Source organism: Choloepus didactylus, chromosome 2, assembly GCF_015220235.1.
Source record: "Choloepus didactylus isolate mChoDid1 chromosome 2, mChoDid1.pri, whole genome shotgun sequence".
Lineage (NCBI taxonomy): Eukaryota > Metazoa > Chordata > Mammalia > Pilosa > Megalonychidae > Choloepus > Choloepus didactylus.
This window is the reverse complement of record NC_051308.1, coordinates 27,905,474-27,931,662: the sequence shown is the minus strand read 5'-3', so window position 1 is coordinate 27,931,662 and position 26,189 is coordinate 27,905,474. Positions and strand designations below refer to the sequence as shown.

At 36.1% G+C, this 26,189-nt stretch overlaps 1 protein-coding gene across 13 annotated transcripts in view; it reads left to right on the top strand.

The window, feature by feature from the left end:
* CEP170 (centrosomal protein 170) overlaps nt 1–26,189 on the top strand; it is a 183,741-nt gene that overhangs the window by 125,776 nt on the left and 31,776 nt on the right. For 6 of the 13 annotated variants that reach the window (XM_037822171.1, XM_037822129.1, XM_037822163.1 and 3 more), the window contains 4 exons: nt 14,624–14,858; nt 19,982–20,159; nt 21,981–22,151; nt 24,285–24,373. In XM_037822171.1, coding sequence (XP_037678099.1) covers nt 14,624–14,858; nt 19,982–20,159; nt 21,981–22,151; nt 24,285–24,373 — 673 coding nt within the window. The remainder of the gene's footprint in view (nt 1–14,623; nt 14,859–19,981; nt 20,160–21,980; nt 22,152–24,284; nt 24,374–26,189) is intronic. The other 7 variants (XM_037822177.1, XM_037822156.1, XM_037822123.1 and 4 more) reach the window with 3 other exon arrangements.

The following is a 26,189-nucleotide window of genomic DNA, read 5'->3' as shown; positions in this document are numbered from 1 at the left end:
GTTCAGTGTACTTACAATACCGTGCTACCATCACACAGTATTATGCTATCTATTTCTGGATCTATGCAATCAATCCTAAGCATTCTGTAGTCCTTCAGCATCAAATGGCTGATCTCTGCCCTCTTTCTATCTCCTGGTCGCCTGTGTTGTCAGCTTTTAACTCCCAAAGTTTGTTCATTAATGTCTGTTCATATTAGTGAGACCATACAGAATCTGTCCTTTTGTTTCTGGCTAACTTCACTCAACATAATGTCCTCAAGGTTCATCCACATTATTACATGATTCATGAACATGACATAATTTTATAACTAAAATGCATTTTATAATTAAATAAGTTTCAAATGAACTGCAAGAGTAATTAAGCCCATCTTGGAACTTGCTCTCATTTTAATATATGATGAAGAATATGCTATCCAACACTTTAACAAGAAACCTCTTAAGAGGCTGGTGTTTCAGATACCTTCAGTACAAATTTTCAACTTAATGATCTATGTGAAGTGCCTTGCAATACTGATCTATCCTTTCTTATATAAAATTAAGTTTAATTCTAGAAGTGTTTTTTTCTAAGAGGAATGAAATTCAAGAGGAAGAAGTAAATTTTTATTCAACGTTTCCCACAGGTAGAAATCAGAAAAACTGTCATTCCTTGAAACATTACAGATGTCTTAAAAAAAAAAAAAAAAAAAACTAATCTAGTTAGGAATATTTAAAAAAAATCAGAGATTCCAACATTTAATTGTAACCCACTTGGAATAGCAAAGAATGAGTTTTGAACTCTAGGTGTTAGTAGACCTGTCTTACACTGTGATTTTAAACCTCACTGGGCCTGTTTCTTCTCTGTCTATTGAAGAATTTGCACTACTTGATGTGTTAGGTCATTCCACAACTAAAATTCTATGATATAAGTAGGTTTGGAGAAAGTTAAAAGATTCTAACTTGAAGTTCCATGTGATTAACCTGCATATTGTAGGCAGTTTTCTTCAGATAAAATTTATGGTTGCTATAGTTTAAAAGCAGTGGTCAAGAGAGCAAAAATTATTTAAAAAGTTCTTTGAGAAATCAGTTAACAAGTTAGAGGCCCTGCCCTTAAATTCCCCTTTCCCAGTCCCTTTTCCACCTTGCTGTTTTAAGTGTCCAACTTGAGTTTTGCTGCATAGTACACCATGTGTAATATATTTTCTATATATTGAAGATTTATTAATCATATTTTCATTTCTCTGCTATACCCTACTTATTCGTGTTCTTTTGTTTATCCTCTCATTCTGCCCTCAGTTTTCAGAGGACAAACCTAAAGATCTTATCTTTGAGTTTTATAATATGATTTATTCTTTTGATTACTTTTCCTTTTTGAAGCTATAATTCAAAGTGTCACTTTTCTTACTGGCTTCTAGATCAACCTGTAACAATAGGTGAAAAGTTTATGAACTTCTTTAGAAAAAGGAGTTTTTCTTTTATTCCCTCCACTACCCCTCCCCCCCGCAAATATAATTGTTTTCCAATATCAAGATTCAGATAATTAAAAGTTGGAGGCGGGGCAAGATGGCAGACTGGTGAGCTGTATGTTTTAGTTACTCTTCCAGGAAAGTAGGTAGAAAGCCAGGAACTGCGTGGACTGGACACCACAGAGCAATCTGACTTTGGGCATACTTCATAAAACACTCATGAAAACGTGGAACTGCTGAGATCAGCGAAATCTGTAAGTTTTTGCGGCCAGGGGACCCGCGCCCCTCCCTGCCAGGCTCAGTCCCGTGGGAGGAGGGGCTGTCAGCTCCGGGAAGGAGAAGGGAGAACTGCAGTGGCAGCCCTTATCGGAAACTCATTCTACTGATTCAAACTCCAACCATAGATAGACTGAGACCAGACACCAGAGAATCTGAGAGCAGCCAGCCCAGCAGAGAGGAGACAGGCATAGAAAAAAAACAACACGAAAAACTCCAAAATAAAAGCGGAGGATTTTTGGAGTTCTGGTGAACATAGAAAGGGGAAGGGCCCTGAGGCGCATATGCAAATCCTGAAGAAAAGCTGATCTCTCTGCCCTGTGGACCTTTCCTTAATGGCCCTGGTTGCTTTGTCTCTTAGCATTTCAATAACCCATTAGATCTCTGAGGAGGGCCCGTTTTTTTTGTTTGTTTGTTTTTGTTTTTTTTTAATCCTTTTTTCTTTTTCTAAAACAATTACTCTAAGAAGCCCAGTACAGAAAGCTTCAAAGACTTGCAATTTGGGCAGGTCAAGTCAAGAGCAGAACTAGGAGAGCTCTGAGACAAAACGCAATAATCCAGTGGCTGAGAAAATTAACTAAACACCACAACTTCCCAAGAAAAGGGGGGTGTCCGCTCACAGCCATCATCCTGGTGGACAGGAAACACTCCTGCCCATCGCCAGCCCCATAGCCCAGAACTGCCCCACACAACCCAGTGTGACGGAAGTGCTTCAAATAACAGGCACACACCACAAAACTGGGCGTGGACATTAGCCTTCCCTGCAACCTCAGCTGATTGTCCCAGAGTTGGGAAGGTAGAGCAGTGTGAATTAACAAAGCCCCATTCAGCCATCATTTCAGCACACTGGGAGCCTCCCTACACAGTCCAGCAGCCCAGAACTGCCCTGGGAGGACGGCACTCACCTGTGACATAGCACAGTCATCCCTCAACAGAGGACCGGGGTGCACGGCCTGGAAGAGGGGCCCACTTGCAAGTCTCAGGAGCCATACGCCAATACCAAGGACTTGTGGGTCAGTGGCAGAGACAAACTGTGGCAGGACTGAACTGAAGGATTAGACTATTGCAGCAGCTTTAAAACTCTAGGATCACCAGGGAGATTTGATTGTTAGAGCCACCCCCCCCTCCCTGACTGCCCAGAAACACGCCCCATATACAGGGCAGGCAACACCAACTACACACGCAAGCTTGGTACACCAATTGGACCCCACAAGACTCACTCCCCCACTCACCAAAAAGGCTAAGCAGGGGACAACTGGCTTGTGGAGAACAGGTGGCTCGTGGACGCCACCTGCTGGTTAGTTAGAGAAAGTGTACTCCACGAAGCTGTAGATCTGATAAATTAGAGATAAGGACTTCAATTGGTCTACAATTCCTAAAAGAACCCTATCAAGTTCAGCAAATGCCACGAGGCCAAAAACAACAGAAAATTCTAAAGCATATGAAAAAACCGGACGATATGGATAACCCAAGCCCAAGCACCCAAATCAAAAGACCAGAAGAGACACAGCACCTAGAGCAGCTACTCAAAGAACTAAAGATGAACAATGAGACCATAGTACAGGAGACAAAGGAAATCAAGAAGACCCTAGAAGAGCATAAAGAAGACATTGCAAGACTAAAGAAAAAAATGGTTGATCTTATGGAAATTAAACTGTTGACCAAATTAAAAAGATTCTGGACACTCATAGTACAAGACTAGAGGAAGTTGAACAACGAATCAGTGACCTGGAAGATGACAGAATGGAAAATGAAAGCATAAAAGAAAGAATGGGGAAAAAAATTGAAAAAATCGAAATGGACCTCAGGGATATGATACATAATATGAAACGTCCGAATATTAGACTCATTGGTGTCCCAGAAGGGGAAGAAAAGGGTAAAGGTCTAGGAAGAGTATTCAAAGAAACTGTTGGGGAAAACTTCCCAAATCTTCTAAACAACATAAATACACAAATCATAAATGCTCAGCGAACCCCAAATAGAATAAATCCAAATAAACCCACTCCGAGACATATACTGATCACACTGTCAAACACAGAAGAGAAGGAGCAAGTTCTGAAAGCAGCAAGAGAAAAGCAATTCACCACATACAAAGGAAACAGCATAAGACTAAGTAGTGACTACTCAGCAGCCACCATGGAGGCGAGAAGGCAGTGGCACGATATATTTAAAATTCTGAGTGAGAAAAATTTCCAGCCAAGAATACTTTATCCAGCAAAGCTCTCCTTCAAATTTGAGGGAGAACTTAAATTTTTCACAGACAAACAAATGCTGAGAGAATTTGCTAACAAGAGACCTGCCCTACTGGAGATACTAAAGGGAGCCCTACAGACAGAGAAACAAAGACAGGACAGAGAGACTTGGAGAAAGGTTCAGTACTAAAGAGATTCGGTATGGGTACAATAAAGGATATTAATAGACAGAGGGGAAAAATATGACAAACATAAACCAAAGGATAAGATGGCCGATTCAAGAAATGCCTTCACGGTTATAATGTTGAATGTAAATGGATTAAACTCCCCAATTAAAAGATATAGATTCGCAGAATGGATCAAAAAAAATGAACCATCAATATGTTGCATACAAGAGACTCGTCTTAGACACAGGGACACAAAGAAACTGAAAGTGAAAGGATGGAAAACAATATTTCATGCAAGCTACAGCCAAAAGAAAGCAGGTGTAGCAATATTAATCTCAGATAAAATAAACTTCAAATGCAGGGATGATTTGAGAGACAAGGCCACTACGTACTAATAAAAGGGGCAATTCAGCAAGAAGAAATAACAATCGTAAATGTCTATGCACCCAATCAAGGTGCCACAAAATACATGAGAGAAACACTGGCAAAACTAAAGGAAGCAATTGATGTTTCCACAATAATTATGGGAGACTTCAACACATCACTCTCTCCTATAGATAGATCAACCAGACAGAAGACCAATAAGGAAACTGAAAACCTGAACAATCTGATAAATGAATTAGATTTAACAGACATATACAGGACATTACATCCCAAATCACCAGGATACACATACTTTTCTAGTGCTCATGGAACTTTCTCCAGAATAGATCATATGCTGGGACATAAAACAAGCCTCAATAAATTTAAAAAGATTGAAATTATTCAAAGCACATTCTCTGACCACAATGGAATAGAATTAGAAGTCAATAACCATCAGAGACTTAGAAAATTCACAAATACCTGGAGGTTAAACAACACACTCCTAAACAATCAGTGGGTTAAAGAAGAAATAGCAAGAGAAATTGCTAAATATATAGAGACGAATGAAAATGAGAACACAACATACCAAAACCTATGGGATGCAGCAAAAGCAGTGCTAAGGGGGAAATTTATAGCACTAAACGCATATATTAAAAAGGAAGAAAGAGCCAAAATCAAAGAACTAATGGATCAAATGAAGAAGCTAGAAAATGAACAGCAAACCAATCCTAAACCAAGTACAAGAAAAGAAATAACAAGGATTAAAGCAGAAATAAATGACATAGAGTACAAAAAAACAATAGAGAGGATAAATATCACCAAAAGTTGGTTCTTTAAGAAGATCAACAAGATTGACAAGCCCCTAGCTAGACTGACAAAATCAAAAAGAGAGAAGACCCATATAAACAAAATAATGAATGAAAAAGGTGACATAACTGCAGATCCTGAAGAAATTAAAAAAATTATAAGAGGATACTATGAACAACTGTATGGCAACAAACTGGATAATGTAGAGGAAATGGACAATTTCCTGGAAACATATGAACAACCTAGACTGACCAGATAAGAAATAGAAGACCTCAACCAACCCATCACAAGCAAAGAGATCCAATCAGTCATCAAAAATCTTCCCACAAATAAATGCCCAGGGCCAGATGGCTTCACAGGGGAATTCTACCAAACTTTCCAGAAAGAACTGACACCAATCTTACTCAAACTCTTTCAAAACATTGAAGAAAATGGAACACAACTAACTCATTTTATGAAGCTAACATCAATCTAATACCAAAACCAGGCAAAGATGCTACAAAAAAGGAAAACTACCGGCCAATCTCCCTAATGAATATAGATGCAAAAATCCTCAACAAAATACTTGCAAATCAAATCCAAAGACACATTAAAAAAATCATACACCATGACCAAGTGGGATTTATTCTAGGCATGCAAGGATGGTTCGACATAAGAAAATCAATCAGTGTATTACAACACATTAACAAGTCAAAAGGGAAAAATCAATTGATCATCTCAATAGATGCTGAAAAAGCATTTGACAAAATCCAACATCCCTTTTTGATAAAAACACTTCAAAAGGTAGGAATTGAAGGAAACTTCCTCAACATGATAAAGAGCATATATGAAAAACCCACAGCCAGCATAGTACTCAATGGTGAGAGACTGAAAACCTTCCCTCTAAGATCAGGAACAAGACAAGGATGCCCGCTGTCACCACTGTTATTCAACATTGTGCTGTAAGTGCTAGCCAGGGCAATCCGGCAAGACAAAGAAATAAAAGGCATCCAAATTGGAAAAGAAGAAGTAAAACTGTCATTGTTTGCAGATGATATGATCTTATATCTAGAAAACCCTGAGAAATCGACGATACAGCTACTAGAGCTAATAAACAAATTTAGCAAAGTAGCGGGATACAAGGTTAATGCACATAAGTCAGTAATGTTTCTATATGCTAGAAATGAACAAACTGAAGAGACGCTCAAGAAAAAGATACCATTTTCAATAGCAACTAAAAAAATCAAGTACCTAGGAATAAACTTAACCATAGATGTAAAAGACCTATACAAAGAAAACTACATAACTCTACTAAAAGAAATAGAAGGGGACCTTAAAAGATGGAAAAATATTCCATGTTCATGGATAGGAAGACTAAATGTCATTAAGATGTCAATTCTACCCAAACTCATCTACAGATTCTATGCAATCCCAATCAAAATTCCAACAACCTACTTTGCAGACTTGGAAAAGCTAGTTATCAAATTTATTTGGAAAGGGAAGATGCCTCGAATTGCTAAAGACACTCTAAAAAAGAAAAACGAAGTGGGAGGACTTACACTCCCTGACTTTGAAGCTTATTATAAAGCCACAGTTGCCAAAACAGCATGGTACTGGCACAAAGATAGACATATAGATCAATGGAATCGAATTGAGAATTCAGAGATAGACCCTCAGATCTATGGCCGACTGATCTTTGATAAGGCCCCCAAAGTCACCGAACTGAGCCATAATGGTCTTTTCAACAAATGGGGCTGGGAGAGTTGGATATCCATATCCAAAAGAATGAAAGAGGACCCCTACCTCACCCCCTACACAAAAATTAACTCAAAATGGACCAAAGATCTCAATATAAAAGAAAGTACCATTAAACTCCTAGAAGATAATGTAGGAAAACATCTTCAAGACCTTGTATTAGGAGGCCACTTCCTAGACTTTACACCCAAAGCACAAGCAACAAAAGAGAAAATAGATAAATGGGAACTCCTCAAGCTTAGAAGTTTCTGCACCTCAAAGGAATTTCTCAAAAAGGTAAAGAGGCAGCCAACTCAATGGGAAAAAAATTTTGGAAACCATGTGTGCCAGTTTGAATGTATTGTGTCCCCCAAATGCCATTATCTTTGTGGTCTTGTGGAACAGATGTCTTGGTGCTGGTTAGATTTGCTTGGAATGTGCCCCACCCAGCTGTGGGTGGTGACTTTGGTGGGATACTCCCATGGAGGCGTGGCTCCACCCATTCAGGGTGGGCCTTGATCAGTGGAGCCATATAAAGCATGCTGACTCAAAGAGACTGAGCAGAGTGCAGCTGTGAGTGACATTTTGAAGAAGAGCAAGCTTGCTAGAGAGGAATGTCCTGGGAGAAAGCCATTTTGAAACCAGAACTTTGGAGCAGACGCCAGCCACATGCCTTCCCAGCACACAGAGGTTTTCCAGATGCCATTGGCCATCCTCCAGTGAAGGTACCCGATTGCTGATGTGTTACCTTGGACGTTTTGTGACCTTAAGACTGTAACTGTGTAGTGAAATAAACCCCCATTTTATAAAAGCCTATCCATCTCTGGTGTTTTGCATTCTGCAGTATTAGCAAACTAGAACAGATTTTGGTACCAGAGAAGTGGGGTGCTTTTGCTGCTGAGTTTGCAAATACCAAATATGTTGGAACAGCTTTTTAAATGGATAAGGGGAAGATTCTGGAAGAATTGGGACGAGCTTGATAGAAAAGGCCAAAACTGCTTTAAAGAGACTGTTTATGGAAATATGGACTCTAAAGATACTTCTGATGAGGACTTGAGCAGAAATGATGAATGTGTTGTTGCAAACTGGAAGAAAGGCGATCCTTGTTTTAAAGTGGCAGAGAATTTGGCAAAATTGAGTCCTGGTGTCAGATTGAAGGAAGAATTTAAAAGTGACAACCTGGAATACTTAGCTGAGGAAATCTCTAGACTACATGTGGAAGATATACCCTGGCTTCTCCTTGCAGCTTATAGTAAAATGCGAGCAGAGAGAGATAAACTTAGAACTGAACTCTTGGGTTCCAAGAAACCAGAAACTGATGGCTTGGAAAATTACGAGCTTCCAGGGGGTGGAATCCCAGAAGCTACAGCCCAACGTGAGGATGTAACCAAACATGGAACCCAGCCACCATTTCAGTACAAGCCAGGATTGGAGATGGAATTATCCAGAAAGGATTTGTGGAAAGTCCTATTGTCTGATGGCTTTGACCCCTGCATGCTTCATGCAAAGCCAACAGAATTTTTGCGAGATCTTTATAGACAGAGCCATTGCCGGTCTGGACTGGAGGAGACAGACAAGGAAGAAATTAAAGGAAAAATCTCTTCAAAGACAGAGCCATGGAGGTTGAGGTCTGGAGTCAGGAGGTCTAGGGCTGAGAGAGCGGAGCAGCCCACACGCAGGGAAAGGGTGAGTTTGCCCTGGAGGTCTAGGGCGGGCCTTCCGCCTCGTTGCTCAGGAAATGTCCTGCCACCCCAAGCCCCAAAGAGGGTGGAGCACATTCCCAGGGAATTGGGGAGAGCCTGGCTGCCACCACACTGTTCTGAAGGGGTTGAGCGTGTGCCCCGGAGATGGAAGGGAATCCGGGAGCTGCCCCGATGTTTGAGGAGGGTGGGGCTGAGAAGGTGGTCTCCCCAATGTGTGGAAATGTTGGAGCACTCACCTAAGTGTTTGGAGAGGAACGGGCTGCAGAAAAGGCCCTTGGGAAGGGTTAGGCTCCCACTCTCTCAAGCCCCAAGGATGCAACATTGTTCTGTAAATGACTCTCGGACTTTGAAATCTAATGGACTTTGTCCTGTGGGTTTTAGGAACTGTTTTGCTCCTGTTAACCCTGTTTTCTTTACTGTTTCTCCTTATGGCAATGGGAATGTTTATCCTATGAATGTCCCTCCTTTGTATATTGGGAGCAAATAACTTGTTCTAAGTCCACAGATCCAAGCTAAAGGAAAAGTATGCCTTAGGACTGACCACCCCTATATTTGATTTTGATGGGATTTTGTACTTAACTTTTGTTACTGAAATGGTTTAAGTTTTTGTGATATTGTGATGAAATGAATGTATTTTGTATTTGGAAAGATAATGTCATTTTGGGGTCCAGGGGGTGGAATGTGCCAGTTTGAATGTATTGTGTCCCCCAAATGCCATTATCTTTGTGGTCTTGTGGAACAGACGTCTTGGTGCTGGTTAGATTTGCTTGGAATGTGCCCCACCCAGCTGTGGGTGGTGACTTTGGTGGGATACTCCCATGGAGGCGTGACTCCACCCATTCAGGGTGGGCCTTGATCAGTGGAGCCATATAAAGCATGCTGACTCAAAGAGACTGAGCAGAGTGCAGCTGTGAGTGACATTTTGAAGAAGAGCAAGCTTGCTAGAGAGGAACGTCCTGGGAGAAAGCCATTTTGAAACCAGAACTTTGGAGCAGACGCCAGCCACGTGCCTTCCCAGCACACAGAGGTTTTCCAGACGCCACTGGCCATCCTCCAGTGAAGGTACCCGATTGCTGATGTGTTACCTTGGACGTTTTGTGGCCTTAAGACTGTAACTGTGTAGTGAAATAAACCCCCATTTTATAAAAGCCTATCCATCTCTGGTGTTTTGCATTCTGCAGCATTAGCAAACTAGAACACCATGTATCTGACAAAAGACTGATATCTTGCATATATAAAGAAATCCTACAACTCAATGACAATAGTACAGTCGGCCCAATTATAAAATGGGCAAAAGATATGAAAAGACAGTTCTCTGAAGAGGAAATACAAATGGCCAAGAAACACATGAAAAAATGTTCAGCTTCACTAGCTATTAGAGAGATGCAAATTAAGACCACAATGAGATACCATCTAACACCGGTTAGAATGGCTGCCATTAAACAAACAGGAAACTACAAATGCTGGAGGGGATATGGAGAAATTGGAACTCTTATTCACTGTTGGTTGGACTGTATAATGGTTCAGCCACTCTGGAAGTCAGTCTGGCAGTTCCTTAGAAAACTAGATATAGAGCTACCATTCGATCCAGCGATTGCACTTCTCGGTATATACCCGGAAGATCGGAAAGCAGTGACACGAACAGATATCTGCACGCCAATGTTCATAGCAGCATTATTCACAATTGCCAAGAGATGGAAACAACCTAAATGTCCTTCAACAGATGAGTGGACAAATAAAATGTGGTATATACACACGATGGAATACTACACGGCAGTAAGAAGGAACGATCTCGTGAAACATATGACAACATGGATGAACCTTGTAGACATAATGCTGAGCGAAATAAGCCAGGCACAAAAAGAGAAATATTATATGCTACCACTAATGTGAACTTTGAAAAATGTAAAACAAATGGTTTATAATGTAGAATGTAGGGGAACTAGCAATAGAGAGCAATTAAGGAAGGGGGAACAATAATCCAAGAAGAACAGATAAGCTATTTAACGTTCTGGGGATGCCCAGGAATGACTATGGTCTGTTAATTTCTGATGGATATAGTAGGAGCAAGTTCACAGAAATGTTGCTATATTAGGTCACTTTCTTGGGGTAAAGTAGGAACATGTTGGAAGTTAAGCAGTTATCTTAGGTTAGTTGTCTTTTTCTTACTCCCTTGTTATGGTCTCTTTGAAATGTTCTTTTATTGTATGTTTGTTTTCTTTTTAACTTTTTTTTCATACAGTTGATTTAAAAAAGAAGGGAAAGTTAAAAAAAAAAAAAAAAGAAAAACAAGGAAAAAAAAAAGATGTAGTGCCCCCTTGAGGAGCCTGTGGAGAATGCAGGGGTATTCGCCTACCCCACCTCGATGGTTGCTAACATGACCACAGACATAGGGGACTGGTGGTTTGATGGGTTGAGCCCTCTACCACAGGTTTTACCCTTGGGAAGACGGTTGCTGCAAAGGAGAGGCTAGGCCTCCCTATGGTTGTGCCTAAGAGCCTCCTCCCGAATGCCTCTTTGTTGCTCAGATGTGGCCCTGTCTCTCTAGCTAAGCCAACTTGAAAGGTGAAATCACTGCCCTCCCCCCTACGTGAGATCAGACACCCAGGGGAGTGAATCTCCCTGGCAACGTGGAATATGACTCCCGGGGAGGAATGTAGACCTGGCATCGTGGGACGGAGAACATCTTCTTGACCAAAAGGGGGATGTGAAAGGAAATGAAATAAGCTTCAGTGGCAGAGAGATTCCTAAAGGAGCCGAGAGGTCACTCTGGTGGGCACTCTTACGCACACTTTAGATAACCCTTTCTAGGTTCTGAAGAATTGGGGTAGCTGGTGGTGGATACCTGAAACTATCAAACTACAACCCAGAACCCATGAATCTCGAAGACAGTTGTATAAAAATGTAGCTTATGAGGGGTGACAATGGGATTGGGAAAGCCATAAGGACCACACTCCACTTTGTCTAGTTTATGGATGGATGAGTAGAAAAATAGGGGAAGGAAACAAACAGACAAAGGTAAAAAAAAAAAAAAAAAAAAGTTATTTCTAGTGTGGCTTTACTTACTTATTTTCACCTGACTTTTAATGTACATTAATAGAATTTGAGACCCAATTATTCAGTCTGCTTTCATTGTACTCTGCCACTCATGAAATATATCTGTTGTTAGTTCTATTCTTTCTAAATTTGCTCTAAATTAACATACTTGGTTCCATCATATTTGCTTATGTTTTCATATCTGCTACAATATGTTAAAATTCTGTTACTAGTTTTGTATCTCGCCAAACAATTTTCCATTATGGGTATTGTGACTGTAGTTTCCCAACCAAAAATAGGAAAATTAGTTTAACAAATGCTCTTTTTCATATTTATGTCTTTTATGGAAAATATTCTAGGTATAAAAATAAATACATACACATTTCTCCTTTAATGAAATGCCTTTATTGAAAAGAACAATCTGATAGTTTGTTTGCCATGTTTCTATTTTCTTCTAAAACCTCTTTGCTCTTGTTTCTAAACTTTAAGTTGTGTTCTAAAATACATAACTTACTAATACATGGCAATTTTTTATTTTATAAATAAGACTTTTCAACTTGTTTTCATTTATTGTTTTCAAGACTCAGTTCAATCATGGAACTTTTGAAATGTCTAGAAATGACTAAGTTTCTATCATGGTAAAAGTATTTATTTTCTATGTTAATGAATTATCTTCCAGTGTTAAAATCAGAAGTTATATAGTCAGTTCTCATTATTTGTGATTGTTATATTCCATAAAGTCACTGTGAATACTGAATTAGCAAATACTGAACCATTGCTCTAGGAGAAATACAGGGTTAGGTTCCTGCAAGCCTCTGGACACAACATTTTTATCAACCAATCAATATATCACCTTATTTTATTAGCATTTCAGTTTAAAAACACTTTATTTAGCACATATTGTTGATTCATTAAAGTTGAACTCATGGCCACCAGCACTAAAACTCATGCCTGAACAAAGTTTTATCTAATACACGTATTTTCTCCATAAGACGTATCACTGCCTTGCACTTAGGAACACCAGACAGCACTTCAGCACTACTCTTGGGAATCATTGTAAATAGTGAAATCACCAACAGAAATCACAAAAATATGAAAAACATGCCACTATAAATATACTGCACAAAGGACACTTGTTTACAGTATGAAAGCTGAAACAAGTAGGCAGAGCCTTGTTCAACTTCAGCTGGGAACATAAGCATCAGGCAACTCAAAGTTTTCACCATGCAAATAACCACTAAAGTGCTGCTAGTACTGATTTTGGGGTTAGAAATAAATTTTACTCACAGGCAAATTTGCAGAAACAGAATCCATGAATAATAAGGATTGATGTACTTAAGCCCTTCCTTCAAAAACTATGATTAATTATCCAGAGTCTTGTGTATGTATTTGCATATACTTTTATGGAGAGCATTGAGTTTTCTACGTTTGTTCATTCTCTCATAGTCATGAATCTAGTTCCAAATCCCCAGGAATTTCAAGTAGGACCAGACAAAAAGGGCAAATGGGTAGGCTCTAATTATGGCATATTTCTGATTGTAGATTTCTGTTTTTATTCCAACTCCTCTGGCGATGTATGTAAATTTTGGCTGAGAGCCAATTCAGCCTTAGCATAGGCAAAAATGTAGTTTTGTGGGGAAAAGACAGAAAGGTATAAAAATTTCTAATGAATAAAATGAAGGAATTCTGGACACTGCTTAGGGTAAGTTTCTATTAAAGAGGGTGTGTGGGTAACTGTTCTAGTATAAATGGCAATTGGAACTTATTTTAAGAAATGGTAACTCATTGGTCACCTTAACCACTAAAAACATCTCATACTTCTTACTAGGTTTTTACTTATTGGAGAAAAACATGTTCTGTCTCCAGGAATTTATTCATTTATTCAAAAATATTTATTGGACATTGTTAGGCAAATACTCTGCTAAGTGCTAGGTTTCCATGAGTGGATTAAACAGACATAGTGCCTGCCCTCATGAAATTTACCCTGAATTAACTATTGATCTCCCTGTTTAGGGCCTGTGCTTAAGCTTCACATATTATTTGTATCTTTGATTCTCATACTAACAGTAGTAGGGAACTGTCTGCATTAATCTGTCTTCTGATTTTCCAAATGTGTCAGCAATGCCATTTTTAAAATGTCTTTACTAACCTTAAAAAAGTGAGTATCACTCACTTTAATGTGGCTATTCACAGTATCTCCTTGTGCCTTAAATGTCAGTGGTTGCAAAAATAGCTTGTAGGGGTCTGCTTTTTGTAGGTTTTTATGCCATTGTCTATTTTCACCATATGCTTTCAGTGTCAGAGAAGCAGAGTTGTACTGAAGATGCTTTATTGTGTTTTTTACCATGTAAAAAGTTTTTTTCAACGATAGCATAACAGGATGTTGAATGACAGAGGTAATGCTTTTTTTCTGCCATAAAGGCATAATTTCCACAGCAGGAATTATGCACATTTGTATGTGGGGAAAAGAGGATTTTTACCATCTCCATGTTGAAAGTCCATGTGGCATGAGGAGATCTTTTCCCTTGTTTTTATTTTTGTTGTTGTTGTTGCTGTCATTTAAAAAGTCCATATCTTCACTCAAATGAGAATAAATATTTGCGTTTAAAAAGTAGCCATGTTAAACATTTATGAATAGAGCTTGCTTAGTTGTTTATCATTAGATTTTTCATCTGAATGTTTCCTCACCACACTACAGAAAACAGTCTTTTGATTGTTTTTAATTATTCATTGTTTTTAATTCACCAAAGTGTAATGTTTCTTCAAAGACGTAGTTTACTTATGGTTTTGTGAGGTATGTGTATGTCACTTATTGAAAATTGTGCTGTGTGTGCTCTCATGATGTTTTTGAAGTCATACTTTTTATTTTATCTCCTTTAAAAGATGACATAGTAATTCTTTTTTTAATAATTAAACTAATTTAGTAAATTCAAGATGGAGGCGCTTTCCTACTGATTATGCTTCCACCTCAGAAGATGAATTTGGATCAAACCGTAATTCCCCTAAACATACCCGTCTACGTACTTCTCCAGCCTTGAAAACCACTCGATTGCAGAGCACTGGATCAGCAATGCCTGCTAGCTCTTCATTCAAGCATCGGATAAAAGAACAGGAAGACTACATCCGAGACTGGACTGCTCATCGAGAAGAGATAGCGAGGTTGGTTTTAATGGATTACCTTTAAGAGTTGAAGTTTTTCATCAACATTTCAACTTGTTAACAAAGTTTACTTGATTTGTAGTAAAAGTCCAAGAAATGAAATTCACTGGTAACTGTTAACTCAATTTTGTTGGTAGTATTATGCTCCATCCAGCTTTGTTTTCTTTTTTTTTTTAATGCCAGTACTACTAACACATTGTAGAATTAGTTTGTTTTGTTTTCTATTATTTTTATTTATGGTAGAGATGCTGATTAGTTAGTAAAATTATTGAAAGGCAGTCAGTATCAGCTCTACACAACTAAGCATTATGCAGGTAAATTACTGTTTTGGTTTGCTAAAGCTGCTAAAATGCAGTATACCAGAAATGGATTGGCTTTTAAGAATGGGGATTTATTAGTTTACAAATTGCAATTCTAAGGCCATGAAAATGTCCAAATTAAAGCATCAACAGAAGGATACCTTCTCTGATGAAAGGCTGCTGGCATCAGGGACACCTCTGTCATGTGGGAAGGCACGTGGCCAGTGTCTGCTGGTCCTTCTCTCCCGGGTTTCATTGCTTTCAGCTTCTGGCTTCAGTGGCTTCCTCTCTCTGCTTCTGTGGGTGTGTCCTTGTCTCTCAGCTTCTCTGGGACTTCTTTCTGTATGTTTCTCTTGGTTTCATTTTTCTGCTTCTGTATGTGTCTTATCCTCTAATGAAGGACTCCAGTAAAAGGATTAAGACCCACCAATCTCAATTGAAACAACCTAACCAATAGGTCCCACTCACAATAGGTCTATACCCACAGGAATGGATTTTTAAAACATGACCTTCTCTGGGTACTATTCTATTCTAGTTAGAGGCAGGGCATATATGTGCTTATGTATAACAGCCTCAAACTACCACAACTACTGATTACTTTCCTTTCAACTTGCGAAGAAATAGTAGTGTACTTGTTGAAGACGTTGTGTTACTAATGTTCTCTGGGGAGAATTAGTCTTGGCAGATGTTACTCATACTTATGAGGTCATTATGTACAGTAAGTTCAAATCAACCCTTTTTCTTTAATAATTAAAATATGCTTATTTTTAATTTTAGCTCTGTTTATTATAAGCTTTAGATTATATAAAATAAGTAAAAGTCATGCTAGAGATGGAATTTTTTATTGATGACTTATTGTGGTTGTACATTAAGAGAAATTATGTTTCAACAGATATTATAGCCATTAAAATACAAGGTTTTGTTTTTTTAAGTTTGTGAGATTAAATTTTATGGCAGTATCCTTATCTTAGATGTTATCTAAACATTTTCACTATATACATGCTAAAATTATTTCTGCCTTTACTTTTAAGACTCTAAGCTTCAGTTTTATATTTGGTCACATTATTAAAGAACTTATGTATAATAGTCCATAAATGCTTTAATTAAAAAAAAAAAACTTTTACCATAGTTTATTGGTGTTTACCTTTTTGTCTGTATTCTGCTGACTTCTGTAAATTGTGTGAACTGTGTTTTTCCTGGCTCATTAGTGATGTTTAGGTTTTTTGGTTTTAATGACTATTCACTTGTAATTGCTTTTATTCTTGGAGAACATGCCCTTCTAGGCTCATTTTGCTGCTTAAAACATTTTTGTTTTAGAATCTGTAGTAGCTTCTTTATTAGAATAATTCTTGAAGCATTTTAAAACAACTGTTCTAGTTAGAGGCAGGGCATATATGTGCTTCAGGACCCCTGGATCATTATGTGTACAAAATGCCTGTAGTGAGAGAATCTTGACATGTTTTTTTATTCTTCTGGACACAGCTGGCAACAGTAGGCCTTGCTTTTGTTTCATCATTTTTCCACTTTCCATGGAGAATATGTGCATCTGCAGAAGCTCAAGTAGTAACTGTGAGGGAACTATAGTGTATATCTGCCTCGTCTCAGGAGGCCTCCCTCCCAAGCTCTCTACCCCAAACTAGAAAGACTTAGTCTTCTGGGTCATACCCACTCCCATTCCCCCAAACCGAAAAGAATTATAATCAAAAAAGAAAAGTGAACAAGGGTTAACCATTATGTTTTTCACTGGGTTCTATTTTGTGAATATGTGCTTTCCTTATCTCTAAAAGGAATTTAAGGCCAGGCCATTTAACCTGTAATTATTTGGTACCTTTCCCTCCTAGTTTATCAGTAGAATTGTGCTGGTAATAAACACTGCCTTTGGGGATTAACTTTTTAAGGTCTGTTCTCTACCCATAAATCTCAAACCCAAAGAAGCTTTGTTTTGTTTTGTTTTGGTTTGTTTTTAAGGGGAAAAAAGGTGGGGAGTGGGGCTAGGAAGGGCAGAATAGAAAGTATGGAAGGAAAGGTAACGTTAATGTTTCATATTCATACAAGGTAGTTGTAAGTTAGCTTAACATGTGACTATTTTCAGATAGCTGTGAATCACAAACTAAATAGCATTTGAGAAATAATTTTATTTATTATATCATAGGTATAAATTTGCCTCCAGTAGGAGTTTTATAGATTTTACTGGTTTTATGAATATTAGGGAAAACAAAGCAGTACCACCCACAATACCACCTTTACAGATAACCAAATAAAATATATTTAACTCAAAAATTATAGTGGAAGATTATCTAATTCCCATTTGAATTGTTATAAAATAGTCCAATTAAATGTTATCTAGAAGCATTATTAAATTAGTTTGAAAGCTTAGATTTATTTTAACAGCCATACTCTGTATTGAGTCATAAATCTAGTATTGCTCCTTGGAAGATATTCAATAACTTGGATTTATTTTTTCTTTGATAACTGTATTTACCTTTAAGAATTCCAAATACTGTTTTAGTAGGTGCTGAGATTTTTAAGCAATGTGGATTTAAACTAATTTAATAGTTTATATTATTGAGTCATGTTTAAGATAGCAATTGCCGTGCAAAGAAACAGCTGGGAAATATACAACAGACTTGTAAATTAAAAGATGACTTTTTTGGGGTGCTCAGCAACAGAACATTATTTGTTTGTATTCCTTGAGATACTCATTTAGTCCAATTTTTAGTGCATAACATGTTACTGAGATTGCCGTTTCCTGTTTTTTCTAAACATAAATATCAGAAGCTTCATTGTGTAAAATGTCTGCATACAAGCTTTAAAAGACAAATAGATTTTTGAATAAGCTGATGCTTACACACTTTTAATCTCGTTTAGGTTGGCAATCCTGTTTCTCATCTTAGTTCATTTATTTCAGGAAATTGTAAGAATTGAATATATTATCTAAGGGAAGCCTTTAAACCCCTTCTCAAAAGAATGACAGCAACAGTTAACCAGTTTTTTAAAATACATAGCTGAAACGATAATGTGAGAGAGAGCATGTCATAATAAAAAGACCCAGTTACGCCACTTACTATTTGTAACCTTTGCCAATACAGTGGTCACATAACCTCCCTTAAGCCTAATTTTTGTCATCTGTAAAATGAGATGATTAATATCTCTTAGGATCTAGTTGTGAGAATTAGATGAGATAATAAATATGAAGCTTCTTTATAATAGTGCTCATTTTTATTCTATGCTCCATGAGGGCCGGGACCCTGTCTGCCTTCTTCACCATTGTAGCCCTTAAGGCCTGGCACAGTGCCTGGCACATAGTAAGGGCTCAGTAAATATTTGTTGGTTTCCCCCCTACATTTTTGTATCAGGAAATAAAAGATGGATTAACCATCTGTCATTTTTTATAAACCATATATTAATTAACCACAGATTGTGCCTGTGGTGCCATAAGCTTCAATTTAGTGTCTCTTTTTAAATCTGTAATTAAGTTTTCATGCAATTACTGAATTCCATGAAAGTCTTTCAGACTCACATTTTATATGTTAAAAAATGTTACTTTGAACTTACTTTGGAAAAGTTACAGAAGCTTTTTCATGTACTTTTAAGTATATTCTATCATTCCAAAACCTTCCGTAAGGAAGCAACCAAATTGAGTTCATGTGCAGTGAATGCATAGCATGGAAAGCTTTCAAGTCACAATGATTTGAAGGAACTTTTGAGAAAAGCAAGAATATGAGTGGTAGATTTTTTTATGTTTCTCCCTCTTAAAAAAATAATGCTAAAGGAAAATTTATATTTTCTTCTTTGATTATCACTGATAATTATTTAGTTCTGTTTTTATGACTTTATGGAAATGAGCTCTAAACCTGGAATCTGGTCTTAAAATCTTAATCAATTTTAAGTTGTGTGGTTATGAGCAAGTCACTCAGCTTCTCTGAGGATGTGTACTCATTCATAAAATCAGTAGTACTCATTCATAAAATCAGTAAGATAAGTCCTATTTTGTGAACCTCAAATGCCACAATTCCAGTAAAGTGCTTTGCATAGCATAAAGTGCTATGTCAGAGTTCTAACTTTCTTGGTACCCCTTTCGCACTCTGGTGAAACTTATGGAGCTCTTCTTAGAACAATGCTTCTAAATGCATAGATATAAAATGTTTATTATAAAGGAATCCAATTATATTGAAATACAGTTATCAAAATATTTGATTTAGTAATATATGGTATTATATTAACTAAAGCATTATTTTTGTCGGTATAATGACTAAAATAATCTTGAAGTAATGTTGAGCATAAATTTTATGTTGAGATACCTGTAGCAACTACGTGATTTCTGTTAATGACAGAAATCACCACTATATTGGTAATATCACTGTGGTTTGTTGTCCATATTTATAATTGAAACAAATGCTAAACTTCAGTTGAGGTTAGTGAAAATAAAGTTGTCAGTTTTTTTTTCTCATCCAAGTTCATGGACCCCTTGAATTCTATCTACCACCCCTAAGTTTAAGAACACCTGTGATATAAAATGCTAGTCATTAACACTAACAGTGTATTTTAAAGACCTAGCACTACTTCAGGGTGTTTAAAAATATATTTCAAGAGGGTATCTTGTAAATTATTTGGAATTTAGTTTCATTAATATTACTTTGTGAAAATAAAGTTTCAAGACTTTGAGTATCAAAATACTTAATATCATTTTCAAAGAATTTTTCATTTGGGGTACAGATCTTCTTTAATTTGAATTCAATGTATATAACTGATTCTATCATAAATGATTGTTTCTAGAGCTGTTATTTGAAAGGGATTAAACTTCTTTTCTAAAATTATTACCAGGATCAGCCAAGATCTTGCTCTCATTGCTCGGGAAATCAACGATGTAGCAGGAGAGATAGATTCAGTGACTTCGTCAGGCACTGCCCCTAGTACCACAGTAAGCACTGCTGCCACCACCCCTGGCTCTGCCATAGACACTAGAGAAGAGGTAGGAGATCTTCATGGAGAAATGCATAAGGTTCTTTCTTTTCTTTATTTCTTTTGCTTTTAGCTTTTTGCTTGGTTTATTTTAGTTTTATCAGCCCTCCCCATTTGCATAAAGCTCTGCATTTTCCAACTTTTCCTTACCATTTTTTTTTTTTTACATTTTTGTAACAAAACCTAGTAAAGGCTGACATTTGGTCTACTATTAACATGAAGCTGTAAACTATTTTTAGAAATAAGCACTTTGCCTGCTCATTAGTGATCTGTAGCTTCACTTAAAATATGAATATAAATGGTATCTGAAAAGCAAACCAAAATTTGATAAAGGTGCCTTTACCATGTAACACAAACTGAATAGTACTCTGTGGTCATACTGACCATCTTGATGTAGGGCAGAAATGAAAGGATTGGCATGTGAAAGAATGAATTTTTGTAGTTTACAGATCAGCAAGCTATAGCTTGTCTTCTGTTTTTGTACAACTCCAAAGCTAGGAATGATTTTTACATTATTAAATGGTTGGAAAAATACCAGAAGAATAATATTTCATGACATGAAAATTATATGAAATTCAAATTGCAGCATCCATTAATAAAGTTTTATGAGAAGTTTTATAAGAAGACAGCCACACTTACTGCTTTTGTGCGACAATGGCGGAATTGAGTATTTGAGAGAAGAGACTAAGAGAAAACCTAAACTATTATCTGGCCCTTGACTGAAAAATTTTGCCGGCCTCAAATATAGATGATTCCACTTCCTTAATTTTGTAAAATAATGCTCTAAATAGTAGCCAAAAATTACTAGCCTTTTTGACAAATTTAATTCTGGTAAATTGTGCTAATAATATTTTCTTTGGTTGCTTTTTGTCATATTCCTATTTTAATGTAGTTCTTTAATAGTCACTTTTTTTTAAGTGTATTTTTTTTACCCCTTCTTATGTTGTCTTAATTTAGTAACTTGCGTTTTGTTAGTCTTTGTGTAGTTTTGTTACCACATTGATCAATTGTAAATGTATATAAATTTATCATCCTTATTGGGAAAAACAGAATCTTTTTGGTGGCAAGACATACACAATTCTTCTGGTACATTTAAAATGATATTATTTTCTCAGCTGTCTAACTGAATTTTGCCTAACATGATTATACATTCACTCTGATCCAGTAAAATTATTCTAACATTTCATTCAATAAGACTTCCATTTTTCATTTTTGTTTTATTTCAAAATATTGTACTAGAATTTATTCCCTCTTCAGTAAACCTGGGTTACTTTGGATTGTATGTGTATAATTTGCACTGTAGGTGGCAGTATATCATTTTTATCAGAATATGTAATTTCTTTAGCTTTGTTAAAAGTTTATCTAAGATTGAAATACTTATTTTGTGGATTCAAAGTTTTTTCCTTTTGTAAACTAAATTGGAACTTGAAATGTATGTACCTTGTGAAAAAAAAATTGGCACCTGGATTGGGAGAAGGGGGAGGAAAAAAATGAGAGGAAACTAAAAGAAAAAAACATTATTTGAGTAAAATGAACTCATTGTCCATTTATATGACTCAATTTTTAAAATTTACCATTTGTTTTCCATTGTGGAGGAAGTCTATCCATAGAAGAATCAGATTTAACATAGTTATATAGTTTGGATTTTGAAAATAAAATCTATGTAGATGAACATCTATTTTATAAAGCAAATACCTTTGAAGTGCTTAGAAAAAGAAAGAGTAATTGGTTTATTGAAGATATGCTTCTATTACTACTTAATTATGGATTAACTTCTGTCTAATCATAAAAATTATAATGTCAATATCTGTACTTTTCTACATTACTATGTTCTCATATGTGTTTGCTTTTGTCCTGTTAGTTGGTTGATCGTGTTTTTGATGAAAGCCTCAACTTCCGAAAAATCCCTCCATTAATTCATTCTAAACCTCCAGAAGGAAACAACTGTCGTTCTAATGATTCAAGACCTCAATCAGCAGAGACTCCTGATCACTTAACAATTACAAGGCGGAGAACATGGAGCAGGGATGAAGTAAGTAAACCATAATATATACATCAAGTGAAATAGTTATTCAAAAAGACTACGAATTAGAAAAAAAGTGGTATATTTATTTTTTAATAAATATTCACCTGACTCCTCCCTATAAGTGGGGAGGCTATCAACAGGTATTCCAGGCTTTGTAGAGATTGGTAAAAACAGAAAAAGTCATTTAATCTTTACAACACTACGAGATAGGTGCCATTACTGTCTGCCTTTTACAAATGAGGAAATTAAGGCCCAGAAAGGTAAAGCAACTTGCCCAAGGCATGGCATAGGTAGGAAGTATTGGAGCCAGTTGTTTTATTTTACCCTTGCAATTTTATTGAGATATAGTCACATACCATACAATCATCCAAAGTGTACAGTCAGTTGTTCACAGTATCGTCATATAGTTATGCAGTAATCACAATTTTTGAACATTTTCATTACTCCAAAAAAGATAATAAAAGTAAAAAAGAACACCCAAAGCAACCCATCCTCTCTATTATTCATTTACTTTTTGTCCCCATTTTTCGACCTGTCTGTCCCTACACTGGATAAAGGGAGTGTGAGCCACAAGATTTTCTACAATTACACGGTCACACCATATAAGCTATGTAATTATACACTCATCCCAGAAACATGGTAGAGCCAGTTTTTGAAACAAGGGAGTCTGCCCTCAGAATCTTCTCCCTTGCCTAAGTAAATCAAGCTACTTGATTGCTTATTGAGCAACAGAATCATTCTTACTGAATTTAAAGAATGAATAATTTTCCCGGAATTTGTCATTCAGGCTGGAGATATATATCAAGATTAATATCAGAAATTTATTTAGTATTTTCCATACATTGTGGTACTGAACTACACTCTTTTGGGGGTAGAAAAGAGAGCTATTCTATTCTGTATTATAATCTTCTCTTGGACTGTCCTGCCCTTTCTCACTCTTTCCATCCTTATTTGACTTGTTTCTTCAAGGCCCATAAAATACCGTTGTTATCTATTTACCCTTTCATTGCCTTTGTTTATATTGCTTTTAACATCGGAAATGACCTTTTATCCTCTAAATTCAAATCCTTGTCATTCTCAAGTTTCAGTTTTTCCGTAATGGCTTCCTTATTTATACCATACTTCATTGAATTCCCTGTCACTGGAACTCTTAAAGCCCTGAGTCACGAAATTTAGCACTTACTTACATACTTTCATATAAAATATTTAATAGTATTTTCTATATATTGCTAATATCTCTTAGTGGTCTTTAAAACTTCTTACTATCCAGAACCATGTCTTATTTTCTGGATATTACAGAGCCTGAATACAGTTCTATCAGAATAAAGAGCTGATTTTAGACCCTACATCTAGTCCCAAATTCAGTGTTTTTTTCTAGTGTACTATACCAGCTGTGCCTTTCATGGTTTAGGCGAGGGCTTGGTAAATTACAGCCCTCAAGCCAAATCCAACCTGTTTTCTGTTGTTGTATATTAAGCTTTATTAAAATACAGCCATGCCCATTTATTTGCATAGGATCTATGTCTGCTTTCATGCTATAACAGGAGTGTTAAGTATTTGTGACAGAAACCATATTGCCTTCAAAGCCTAAATCTTTACTGTCTGACTCTGCAAAAGTTTGCTGACCGCTTGTTTAACTGGTGAATCTCAAACTGGGGTGGTACCACCTCCCATTATCAAAACTTACTGTGAGGAAATTTTTTTTTTAATCTCTCTCACTAGACCATCTTAGAGAGCAAGGATAACATTCTTGATTTCTGTATTCATATTATTTGGTGTAAGACTGAATAATAAATTTAGTGCTATAAACTTTTTATATCTTTCCTTTTTTGAGTTAATTTGAAATTGAGGTATGCATGGCAGGGATAGTAATTGAACATAGGATAAAATGGATTTTTTTTAAAGTGTCATTACCAAAATAATATGCAAACTTGACAAGTTATATAACAAAGTTAGTATTTATTTCTTTTTCTCAAATTAGTTACACATTACTGTGGTTATATTTTTCAATGATCGTTTATTAAAATTAGAGTAGATATTAAGTACCCATAAATATAGTGAGTTATGACTAGTGTTTTTCAAGGTTACATAATACTGTTGTAATACTTTAATGTCTGCTTTTTTCTTTGTATGTTTCAGGTCATGGGAGATAATCTACTGCTGTCATCTGTCTTTCAATTCTCTAGGAAAATTAGACAATCTATAGACAAAACAGCTGGGAAGATCAGGTACTGTTCTATTACTCAAACATCCTTGCTTAAAATATTAACAAGCTCTTGTTCCACTTTTTTCAAGCCTGCTACCACAGCTGTTAGGAACTAGTTAAGTCAGTGGAACTGAATCTTGTTGCTGCTACTGCCATATTCCTAACTTTTGCTTGTTATGTAATAACCATGAGGTAGACAGCATGAAGAGGACAAAAAGACAAATGTCTTAGATAATCAGCTCCTTCATAACTAAGAATTAACAGCATAATCACTTAGATTAATTTTATTAATGATCTGAAACATTTTTGTTCTTCAAAAAAATAATAGTAAATGTTTTAAATGAATAGGCTTTTGGAGATTCTTTTATAGGACCTCAAACTTTAGTTGCATCTTCTTTGTTGGTAATGGGGTCAATATGTGAACTCTGGTGAAACTCAAAAAGTTTATGTAACAGCCCCATGTTTTTTACTGCCACTGTTATTTATTTATATTGAATTATAATGATTTTTTCAATATCTGATCCCTTCACTAGCCTGAATTCTTGTTGGACAGGAACTGTGTTATATCAAACTTTTTTTTCCTCAATGTCCTGCCATGAAGTGTGTATTCCATAAATATTTCTTGAAATTAATAGATGAAAGAATGAGCTTTGTTTCTTTTTAACTTTACTACTGCTATAAAACTGTCATTGAAAAGAGGGCTGAAGAATGTGAAGACTATATTAATGAGTTTTTGCAGTATCAAGGAGGTGGGGGAAAGAAAATCTCTAGAGAGAAGAAGTTAGCCTAATGGACAGAAGAGTTGAGGGCCTTAAGAGTTGGCTCTGCCACTTACTCTGTGACCTTGTCTCTGAGCCCCAATTTCATCACCTTATACAGAAATAAGTGTACTTTCACTGTTTATTCATAGGGTTGTTGAGAGGAAAAAGATAAAATTGTTTTTCATTCATGTACATGTATCTAGCTTATATATGTATATATTTAAACTGTAATACCACCCCTCTGCTTTTTGGTTATTTTTCTCAAAATTAAATTTCCATCTTTGGAAATAGAATGTGTTTACCTTGGAAAGGTTAGCCCCAAAGTAAATCTCTGTCAGATACTATTTTCCCACTTCAAATTAGTAAGTAATTTTGAAACAGGCTTATAAACTTTATGTAAAATATGTAAAAATGTTTCAGAAATTCATTGACACTATAGCTTAATTTATTTCTAATTCTTGCAATTAAAAACTTTAAATATAATGAAACCATGTCTGAACATGCTTTGTGAATTATAATATTCCATACAAGTATAATTTTATATTGTTTATATGTTGAAATAATGCATTTCATTGGTGTTTGATGAGCACCAGTAAGCATAGTAAAAACACATCGAAAATCACTTGTTGAATTGTAAAGCTAGAAGAGAAGTCATTAATATAAATTGTTTTCAAAAACTATTTCAAAAGTATTTTTTTTAAAGTTGTGTTTAAAAACTAACCATTTACAAAATGTTTTTTGCCGCTATAAAAGCAGTTTGCTTTATTTTGCAAATTAAGGATGGCCTGTACACCTAAATTTTACTTGGCATGTTAAGTAATGGCTTGAGCCTTCTTTTGTATCTTGAACCTATATCTTTATATTCCCTTAAAAATGTTCCAGAGCTTCTATTCACTTTATTGCCTTCTAGAAGAATATCAGTCTAAAATCAGTTGTATTAAACAGAATAGTGTAATCAGCTCTGTCTTGTCTTTTTTCCCTCTTAATTATTTTTAAATTTTGAATTCTTTTAATACACGAGCATGGTAAAAAATTCAACTATTCCAAAAATATATATATAATATATAATACATATTT